We start from the raw sequence: 11,626 nt of genomic DNA, 5'->3' as shown, positions 1-11,626 counted from the left end.
GAGCATATCGTGGACATGATATTATGGCAAGCAGAAACAGAGCCAGATGTTTGTAGATACAAATCCATATGGGGAGAAGATTTGAAGCTACTGAAGGAGCATGTTATAAATCCCTGCTTACTGTCTACATGGATCTAAATAAGAAGAGCAAGCAGTAACAGTCGGCTAAGACAAAAGAGGTAAAATGAATAAAACAGAAAGACTAAAGTTTTGTTTGGGACGATTTTCTTTTTGCTTCTTAAAGCTTCTTTATTGTATAATTTTTTTTTTTTTTTTTTACTAGAAAGTTGTTTTATGAAGCAGTAAGAAAGCCATCCCAAACGAAGCCGTTTGGGACGGCTTTCCTCATGCTTTCTAAAACAATTTTTCAGTACAAAAATTTTTGAATTTAAATTTTTTGTACTAAAAAAGTCATTTTAAAAAGCAATATGAAAGTTGCCCCAAATCAAACCTAAATGATTTCAAAGCTGGAAAAAAGAAAACAGAAGCAGCAATCTCTAAGCAGTGGCCAAAGCTGATCAGCAGCCAACCTGAAACCATCTTTTGAAGAGGCGGGCGCGATCCATCCTCCTTTTCTCATTGCGGCGGAAGGCAGCTGCCCTTTTATCCATGGCCTTAGTGGTATCAGCTTCCATGGGCTCAAAGACCTTCACAGTTATCCGATAATTAAGAGTTCAAACATCATCAGTACAAAAAGTGTATGAGCATGGAACGCACCTTCTTTTTGGACATTTGGCTCTGATAATTGCCTGATCCAGCTGGGCACGGCCAGCCCAGCTCTCTTCGGCTGCTGCTGCATTGTATCTGCTTCTGATTCTCGGCTGGAAATGTAATGGCCATCATGCTATGGCCGCTGCCGCTGGAACTACCACCATTGTCCAGTTCTTCGCTCAGCTGAGAACCAGGTAAGTGGGTATAAAATTTCATGATTTTTATTAAAGGGTATAGAGCTCACAGGTTTTTTGCAAGGGCCAGTGGCTTCCTATCTAGTTTTTTTTCCGATTGTATTTGAAAGAAAAAAAGTGCATTATGAGCTTCAATGTTAAAACAAAATCGAAATATGGGGAATTAGTATATACTATTGAATTTTTAAATTTTATTATTATATATCTGATACTTAAATTTATATTTATTTATATAACTAACTAATTTTTAAATGATATAAAAATTCACTATATTCAAAATGTTATTCATCTTTTTATTCATAAGTTTTGAAATTATTTAAATATTAGGATATTGGATAAATAAATTTAAATATTTAAATATTAAAAAATTTAAGAGGATTTATATACAGAAAATAACATTTTTTTTTAAAATATTTACATATTTAGTATTTATTTATATATTTATTTTAGTGTCTAAATTATATCAAAGCAATTATAAGAAAATTATGCTTTACTTTAATAGATTAATATTAACAATATTTTTGTTATAATTTAAAGATTTAAGTGTTATGTAAGTAAATATAAAAATTTAGATATTTATTATGTAATTATTTAAAGAAATTTATGATATGAATGTAAATCAACAAAAAAATTAATGTATATATATGTAAAATGCTGTATTAAAATTGCAAGACATTTATATAAGAACTATAAGACAATATTTAAGCTTATTGTTTTTCTTACGACAATTTAACTATCTTATTGTTTGATAAAGCATTCACTTATTTAATGCAAGTCATGCAATCCTTTATCAGGCTCTCTTGGCGCCATATTTATTTTCCATTAAATCAATTTCAGGAACCTGGCGGATACGGGTCTCCAGCACGTTGAGGCGATCCATGAGGGCCTCTTTGAGGTGAACATCCACCATGTCTGATCGCAACTGATATCTCCTCCCTTTCTCTCCTGCGAAGCAGCTATCCGGCAGTCTTTCCTTCTTCTCCAGCTGCCTTAGCTGCATATATTGTTTCATAAAAGATAAAAGAGATCAACTACTTGTATGCATCAATGTAAGGGGCTGTTTGATATGCGGATTTCGGCGGATTTGAGGCGGATTTGAGGCGAAATCCAGCCAAACGGCCTAAAATGCAAAACCAAATCTCATGGAAAATCAAATCCTCTGTAGACAGAAAATTCCGCCTTTTCGTCGTAAATCCCGGATTTCGGAAATCCTCGTTTGGTGGATTTCCGAAATCCTCTGGCTCTATTGGTGCGGAAAGGAAGAAACTCCGCCCAAATCTTTCACATAGGATTTATCTGAAGGTTACCAAACCGTTTTCAGGATTTAAATCTCTCAGGATTTCGTAAATCAGGATTTGGAAGATTTACGAAATCCTACTTAAATGAAATCCTAGATTCTACCAAACTGCCCCTAAGAGGTGGAAGAACTTACACGAAGGTCGATTTGATTCAGCCTGTCAAGCACGGACTCAGCTGAAGGATAATTTTCATGGCCTCTCAGCCTATCACCCATTGTAAGTTGTCTTATATCTCTATTTAGCTTGGCTGTTGTGAATATCGAAGAAGAAAGGGAAATGAAGGGTTTTTTCTTGTCTTTTTTTTTTTAATCTTTGATGGTGATCGCTACACAGCGTGCACGGCTTCAGTGTGAGATAGTGAACTGGTTCTCATCGTGAATAGAGATTTATTTATGGATATATCGTGGCTGCAAATGAGTGAATCTTCAACTGAAATCCGAGTTATGCGACAAAACTGACTGGAATTGGTCTCTCCATTTGTTTTTTTCACGGATTTGCTGTAGTGTATTTTTTGCTGTTAGCTTTTCATCACAAGACGGCTTTATTTTGTATTTTATATGAGGGTTAAATTTTAAAATAGTGTCCCAATTATTAGTATAAGATTATTTTAATCTCACAATATAACCTTGCTTCAATTTAATTTCTTGATTATACAAAATTGATCATTCAAAATGATTCATTTGGGATAAAATTGGGTTCAATTTTGTAAAGTCAAGTGATTATATTTGGATATCACCCATCCTAATATTACTGTAGTGTTAGCGCACTTAGCTTTGAAGTTTTTGATTTGTTAGTTAGGAGAGATTATTATGTGTGATGCCCGGGCATCCGGAGGCAAATCCGGATGCGCCATGTCACCCGGATGCACTGGGCCCCGGGTGATGTGGCGCGTCCGTATTCGCTTCAGGATGAATCCGGACGCTGCACGCAATTTTTTATTAGTTAGGGGCTTTGATTATTAATCAAGAGGTCTTAAATTTAAAATTTGCTTATATGATGTTTGTATCAATCTGGCACTTGCAGCTCCCTGGCTCTTGTTTTTTACTTTGATAGGAGATGTTAAGATTACATTAGATGCGTTACATGGACTGTTAGAGTAACTGGATAGCATATAATTTTGCCATATTGGTGATAAATTTAGGCTTATTGAAAGGGCCAGCCACTCTTTTATAGCCTATCTATTAAAGCTTCACTATAAAATATATTATTGGAATGATAATTAAGGGTTTTGTAGGGCTAGTGAGCAGGTCCTTTCTGACTAATTAAATTTGTAATCAAGCGTCTTAAAAGTTGAACTGGCTGTCTAACATCAACCTGAGCAAATAGGATTGTTAACCTCAGCCCAAATTAAAAGATATTTTGAGGGAATATTAGTTTTTTATTTTGAAGCTCTCCATGTTTACCTTATATATATGCCTTGAGGCGATAGCAATTGTGTAATGCTTGTTGCTTGTAAGAACATTTATGGTGGAAGAGAGAGATAGAGATAGTTTAACATCTTAGTTTTACAGTAAATGAGAGAGAGAGTTTAACATCTTAAATTTGTATGAAGATCTAACATACATATAGATAAGAGACGAGTGCAATAATTATAAGGAACAATAAAGTTTTTACATAAAAAATTAAGAAAGAGAAAAATCATAGGGCTTGACCCAATTAAAATGATTCCATTATTATTTATCATTTATGTCCTTTCTTAGAGGAAGGCATTGATATGCTGTGAAGAGGAAATCTAATATAAATCCTAGTGATGTAGTTAGGAGTTAAGAGTGGATGTTGAAAATGTATGTTAGTATCATTGTTTAAAATTGCACAATATGAGGCTTGCCTCAGCGCAATTCTAGTGAAAAATGCATCAAAGCTTACGTCTCAAACTTTTTTTATGAGGCTTGCGCCTCAGTATGACTGAAGCCCACCTTGAGGAACGTTACGTTTCATTGACATGAGGCTTATTCTAAATTAAAGCCTAAAAAAATCACGCTTTAATGACCCCCAAGCTGCAACAACTTCCTATCGACTGTCTTGACCTCTAGCCCTTCGTTTTTTCTATAGGCAACATCGTTGTAGCCGCCAGAGATCACTTAAAACTCGTACATCACCACTACTTCCTCTAAAATTTCAAGTGTTAATTTAATCTTTATATTAATGAAAAAGATTTATGAAAGAGGAAGATGATTGAAATAAACAAAGAAGAAGCAAATTGATAGACATTTGACTCCATAGGATGAGAGAGGGGAGAGACCAATTTGTTGTTATGATGACGACTCAAATAAAAATCTCCTTAGTGATAATAGTGCATATAAAATCTAAGTTTTTGTCAACTATTTCAATTTTCTTGAGGAATTTAGTGTGGATTAGTAAGGAACTAGAACTAAAAAGAAGGAATATGGAGTTGAACTTGATAATATATGATACTTTTTTGTCATTCATATATTTAATATTATTTTGCTATTATAATATTTGAATTTATATTATATTTCATATAATTTATCATTTACCACTTTACGTCTTGTGCAATTCTTTATTTCATATGTATGTCAATTTGTTATTTCATAATTCAATAGAGAAAATTAACATGTCATCCTTTAACATATTGTTTTGTGTATTATTTTAAAAATCATTTTTAACATTTATTTTGACTTAACGCAATTTTTTGATTATGAGGCTTACGCCTCAAAACGTCTTGAGGCTTATACCTCGCCTCACTAATAAAAAATACCTCAATACCCAATTGTGCAATTTTAAACCTTGGTTAATCTTATAAGTAATGGCATGTGTTGGCATTATTGGCAATCCTAGGTGATGAAATTAGTAGGCGTCATAGTAGCTATGTGATAATGATCAAAACTTTGCAAGTTGGTGGACCATAATTGGGTGAGAGAGGCTGAAGGACCATAATAAGGTAATCGTGGTCAAGGGACCGTAGTCATGTGATAATGATATGTAGATCATAGTCAAGTTATGATGACCGGAGAATTGTAGTCGAATGATGGTCGTCCAAAAACTATAGTCAGCGGGAGACGAAGGTCAAATAATTGTAGTCGGGCGATAATAGTTGGAAAACTGTAGGTAAGCGATAATGGTTAAAGAACTGCAGTCGAGGAGTGACAAGGGTCGAAGAAACATGGTAGTAGGTCGATGAATGATCGATGATGACGTTATGTGTGGTGTCCCTACGATGGTGCTCGAGTGGTGCTCCGAGATTCTTAGAATCTCATAGCTCTTTTTAAATCTGAAGCCAAATTTCAAACTTCAACTCTAAGCTCATTTCAATGTAAAGAGTTGGAGTCTATTTATAGATTTTTTTAAAGTGGCATGCCTGCAAATATAAAGCAAATTCAGGACAATCCATTAAATGACATATATTAATTTCTTTAATAATAAAATATTTCTTCAACATTTAAGTGTCACAATATTGTTATTATTGAGTTATCTTAGGATCGTTGTATTCATCTCATTAAGACGCTCGATTCGATTATAAGCATGCCAAATTGTTAGACCATTTGATTATCTATTTAATTATTGAAATTTTCAATTACACATCAGGCCCTTGATTTGGGCACATTTAGGCTCAGATTGTATAGTTTTGGTTTCATTGGATTTGCCTCGTTGAAATATGCAGTTCAACTATAAGTTGTTGAAATCATAGTTCAAATGATACCGATTTTAATTTTAGAAGTTTTAGATTTAAATATGCATTGAGATTCAGATCCAATCAAAAAGATTTTTCATGTTTTATCAATACTCAATTGCATGCTTAATTTACATGAAATTGTATTAAAATTAGAATCGATCAAGAAAGTGGAGAAGAAAATGATATGAGAACAAGAGGGATTCAGTAATCCTTCAATGGTTCAGTTCTCCTCAATAGAAGTGCAACAATTATTTAATGCTGAAAATGCGACGCAAAGCTGCGTCCGCCTACAGCCACAGGAGTAAACACTACAATTCTGAAGCCATGGAGACGCAACCCTCAGCTTCCTGCTGTCCTCTGCAGCAGAACTCGCTTCTTGAAAGATAGAAAATGATACCAAGCTTTAGCACAATGGCTTCAGCAGAGACTCCGTGCTGCCGCCGTATTGATAGCAGCATTTGGTGCTCTTTGGCTCAAAGTCCAGCTTTCACAATAAGAGAGAATCGCTCTAGCTGCTGTAGCTCCTCCCAAACCCTAGTCGTTCACTGTTCCGCTCGCCGCCGCAGTAGAAGATTAATTTTGCGCTCGTTCTCTTCGTCCTCATTCTCTTTATCGTTCATAAACCCCTTAAGCGGAAATGGCAGAGTCGTAACAATGGGGGTCGGACGAAGAGGAGGACCGATTACCGCGGCAGAAGATGAGGAGCAAGAAGGAAAAGGTGATGCTCTTGAGCCGGAGGAAGGGGATCCAAAAGATATAGCAGGTGGAAGAGAAGATGCGGGCGAGCTGCAGAAAGGATCCCGTGGGATTGTCTCCTCCATAGAGGAAGCGTTGCCAACCAAGGATTTGGTAACGCTTGCTTCTTGCGTTGTCGGCCTCCTCACTGGTGTTGGGGTCGTCCTCTTTAATCAAATCGTGAGTGTTTTTATTTTTCCCATTGTTTTCCTCTTCCTTTTCATGTTTTCTCTTTCTCTTCAACATTGCATTTTCTGCATCTATATGCAATCAATTGTACCATTTATCCCCTCCTTGAAGTTACTTCAAGCCTGTTTAATTAGCCCGAGCTTGATGGTCTTTAAGTGGATTCGATGGATGGTTTAATCCAGCTGATTTGGTGAGTTGAAGCCAAATTTTGTTTGGATGAAAATGGAACTTAATAGTATTGATCCTGCTTTCTGTTTTTAATGAGAATTAGATTCGTATGGATTACGGTGAAATTAAGTGTATATTTTTATTTAGGAGAATTATTATCTGTCAAAAACTGGGATACTTTGCTTATTAGATATTAGCGCTCTAACTCATTTTTCATGCATATAATTGAGCTCCAGATCAAAATCCTCGTGTGGTCAAATTTTGCTCCACTAGTTCTTTTCTAACTGAAAATTAATTACTTCAAAACTATGGCCCTCCAACTATTAAGTAGGTCCACGATATTCATGAGCAAGTCATCTACACTATCATTGTCGAGGGGTTCTTCGTTTGTCGTCATCGTAATGAATTGCTTTCTCCAATGTCTCTCAATCCGCTTCTTCTTCCTTAAACATTTGCCATCAACATAAAGATGGAGTAGTACTCCAAATTAAAGAAGCTTTAAAAATTAAATTCTTTTTTATGTTCATTTTCTTTTTAATTCTTTTTTTATAAATAGCTTGTGGTGCATGCAGATGCTTTGCATCTATCATCGTAAAAAATTAATGTTCAAATCTTCTTCTTGTAATTCAGATGGTGTTACCTTTAGTTCATCATCCACAAATCATTCATCATGTGATGTCATATTCTCATAAAGCAAAGGATCCTCATCATCCTTGATCACTTCTTTAAGTATCTGTTATTTTTTCTCTTGTTATGCATGATGTACATTAAAGAATTCATCATAAGAGTTGTCAGATAATTTTTCCTATTCATGTACACTTGATTATATGCGGTCTATTCACATCCAGATAAAGAGCATATTAATCTTAAAATCTTAATAGTGAAATGTTGTAGTTCTAGAGTGTTGTTATCAAATTTTATCCACAACTTAACTGAGGTATAAATAAATGCGTATAATAAGTAGAATGAATCATTTTGAGAGATAATTTTTTTACTGCAAAAAGAAACAAATCAAATAACCTTGATATCTCTTTTAAACTTTCTTTCTCCTGCTTCAATCCAAAAACGCCCTCCCTATTTCTGAAAGATACCAATTGCATGTATGCATTTACTCTCTCAAATGAATGAACTATATGCATATCCATGTAACTGTATAATCCTAATTATCTTATGATTTATTTACTTATTTTCTGCATATTGGAACTAAGGATTCAAATAGTAGCTTGCTACATATAAGTGACAATGAAAATGTAGCACCCACTTTTCATTAGTGATATCCCAGATTTCCTTATATATACCCTCTTCTCTTCCTAAGTTGTAGACAATCAATTTCTTCACTTTATCCATTGCATTATATATTAAACCGATTGTTGGCTTCTTCTCAGCATCTACCATTCTCAAAACTTGCATTACTTACATAGTTGTTTTAATAGCATAGAACACACTCTATTAGAAATTGTCATTCAAAATAATATTTCTAAATTATTTCTTCTCAAAACTTCTTTTCCAAGCACACCTCAACTACTGTGTTGAAGTGAACATTACTTCCAAAGGCTGTCTCACCTCCAACATTTTCTACAAAATCAAATATATAGTGACAAATTTTGTTACAACAGACCTAATATTTCTTTCTTTTAAAACTTTCTCATAAGTATCAAAATCAAATGATGGTTATGTAATGTTTGGCTTGTCTCAAGCCAGCCGGTTCAATTGAACCAGCCTTTATTTCCACAACAAAGCCTGGTTCCGCAGCAAAGCACAGAACAGTTGTGGCTAGCGATCCAGACAGACCGAGTGCTTGCCACTTGCGTGCATATAACCCCAGACGGGGTCGGTTTGCATTTCTAAACGAATGAATGCATACGAGAGTGAAGAAGAACAACTCATTATACAGAATATCTTAGTTTCACTCAGTTCTGTGGGGAAAATTCGTGTGAGAAGCTCTATGCAAAGAGAGAAACAGCTGATATGAAGAGAAGAAAGTAAGTTTTTCAAATTCAATTCTTTTGGCTTTTTTTTTCTACTGTGATTAATCCTAAGAAAAGATAAGTTATATTAAAGAGTGATCGAGAGAATGAGAGAAGGAAGCAAACTCAATGAGTAGGGCAAGTGAGAGTCTCATGTAAGGGAAGAAGGTAATTTTTTTTTAATTTAATCATTAAGAGAGTTAATTTATAAAATATTTTATGAAAGAAAAATTAATTTTCTTAAGAAAATTTTAAGTTCAATTTATAGAGATTATAGAGATAATTGTTGTTTAGGTTATTAGCAAGAAGAAAATAAATGTGTACATATTTAAAAGAAAATAAACTTAATATTTATAGAAATTTTTATTTAGTATGAATCTAATTATCAAGAATAGATAAGTATTTTGGAAGGAAGAAATTTATATTTTCGTAATATTCAATTTAAAATATCTTAAAATAAGAAATTTGTTTAGAAATAGAGAATTCACTAGGGTTTATAAAATTATTAATAAGAAAGTCTTTTATATAGGTGATAATCTATTGATTTCGAAGCAAGGAGTAAGAGTAAAGAAATAAGATACTTAGGTTAAAGGTGAGTACTTATATCTTTTAATTATAGTAATGATATTTGTTTCTCTTACATATGATGCATCAAATACAGTTATTATTTAATTACTTATTTATTAATGTTCTATGAATTTATGCTATATGATTTTCTTTACTAAATTTAATTGATCATGTTGTATAGGGAAGACTTAAATTCTATATCGTAGCGATGTCATATATACTATATTCAATATGAAATGATATGGAAAAGCTAAATGATATGATTTATGTAGTATGCGTGTATGTGCATGTTGACTGATGGAGCACACCCCCTTATGGTACTGGCTGGGGACGCAATGTACCCGTGCATGTTAATGGAAAAGGTTATGGAAAAAAAAGAAATGAAATTTGAAAAGTACCTTTATTAGTACTAAATTAGATGGTGGCTCATGTGACGATTGTATTATTTATGAGAAATGAGAAATGATAAAGCTATGAATATATATGATTTATGCAAAGCATTGAAAGTCTTGATGAAATGATATGATTAAATGAAATTATTTTATGATATGAAATGAAAAAGGGATTATGCATATTGTTTCAATTGCCTTGAGTTATTGTAATTTAGAAGCTTGTTTTACTTATTGAGATGTGACTTACTTTTAATAGCTTTAATATTTTCAGGTATAATTTATTATAATTAAAATGAATAGAAGAGATAAAAATGTGTACCGTAGACGTGGTATACCAGAAGAAAGGCATTTGAAAGATTTTGTATCAGTTTATTTTGAAATTTTAGTGGCTCTTTTAGTATATTGAAAATAGATTTAGGAAACAAAAATTTAATTTACTATCTGATCGTCTGTTCCCGCCTCGTTAATTAGAGCCTCCGGGCCAAGTCGTGATAAGTTATATATAATTTTCTTTTGTACTTTAGTCAGTGCATTCTTATGTTGTGGCAGCTCCCCATGTTTTTCAAATATCAGATCTATGCAATATGCACCACATGTTGTCTAATATAAGTGCTTCCTCATTTCCACAAATTTTGCACTTCTGCCCATTAAGCACTGGCATTATCTGTAGCAACTTGAACCACCAAGTGCTCCTTAATCTCATCAACAACACCATCAAGTACTTCAAAAAGAAACTTGTCATATTTTGCTCAATTAGATGCCTCAACAGACTTCAAAAACACTAAGCTATAGGAGTTATTGATCAATATATTTATCAAGTTTATATTCTTTATATTTAACTATTCATCAGACATGATAGTTACACCTATCTGGCTCCAAGTCTTGATTTTCTCAATATTTTCTTAGTATTTGTCCACTTCTCCTTCAAAACCTATGTCTTCAAATCATTTATTGATGGAGGTTTCAACCTTCGCCCATTGACTTCAATCAAATAGATCATATTGTAATAAGCGGAGGAGGTTGCAACATTAAAAGAGATATCATTCTCCTAAAAAAATCTTGCAATATCCATATATACTCATGTTTATACCTCCCTAGCAGTCTTCAAGGATAGCTTATGTGATGCAAAAAGCCTATCTCCCTATCTATCCTCCACCAAGTTCATTATGTAGTGATCCATGGGACCCCTTACACCCCTACATGACATGGGTTGCAATGAGGATGATAAGTCCCGACTACTATGCTCGCTTCCTTAATACAAGCCAACATCAACTCTATCATCGAATTATTACTATGCCAGATGCTTCGATATTGTGAACCTATTCATGTATGATTTGATTTTCTCCTTTACTGTATCAGACACTTTGGTACGTAGCATGGTTTAAAATTGCGCAATTAGAGGCGCGCCTTTGCGCAATTTCACCAAAAAACGCCTCGAGGCTTACGCAATTCTGGACCTGGCTGAGGCGTACGCCTCACCTGGACTGAGGCGCGCCTCAGAGGCGCAATTGCGCAATTCTGGGTGAGGCGTACGCCTCATAGAACCGGCCCCACCCACTTAAAATGAAGGCTTTTCTCCCCCTTCATCCCGCACGGCTTCCCTCATCTCCGAAAAAAACCCCTCCCAGCTCTCTGTTTGCGAAACCGCACGCGTCCCGCACGGTCGGCCAAGCTTCCCGCCGCTCCTCCCGCCGGCGCCGCCCCTCTCCGGCGAAGTGAAAACTTCCGGCCACCCTCTAGGAGTACTCCACATTCGATTTTAGGTATTTTT

General features: G+C 34.6%; 1 protein-coding gene and 1 long non-coding RNA gene across 2 annotated transcripts in view; both read left to right on the top strand.

Moving 5' to 3' along the window:
• Nucleotides 1-304: 304 nt before the first annotated feature.
• Nucleotides 305-2,602, top strand: LOC114581317. The gene is made up of 2 exons (XR_003703206.1): nucleotides 305-905; nucleotides 1,743-2,602. It is a non-coding gene; the product is annotated as an uncharacterized LOC114581317 (long non-coding RNA).
• A 3,509-nt stretch (nucleotides 2,603-6,111) lies between these two features.
• Nucleotides 6,112-11,626, top strand: part of LOC110098810 (chloride channel protein CLC-e) — a 24,937-nt gene continuing 19,422 nt past the window's right edge. Inside the window, exon 1 of the mRNA XM_020825743.2 lies at nucleotides 6,112-6,752. Within this exon, the coding sequence (XP_020681402.1) occupies nucleotides 6,228-6,752 (525 nt within the window). The 5' untranslated portion in view covers nucleotides 6,112-6,227. The remainder of the gene's footprint in view (nucleotides 6,753-11,626) is intronic.

This window comes from Dendrobium catenatum, unplaced genomic scaffold, assembly GCF_001605985.2.
Source record: "Dendrobium catenatum unplaced genomic scaffold, ASM160598v2 fragScaff_scaffold_1645, whole genome shotgun sequence".
NCBI lineage: Eukaryota > Viridiplantae > Streptophyta > Magnoliopsida > Asparagales > Orchidaceae > Dendrobium > Dendrobium catenatum.
This window is presented reverse-complemented; position numbering and strand designations above follow the sequence as displayed.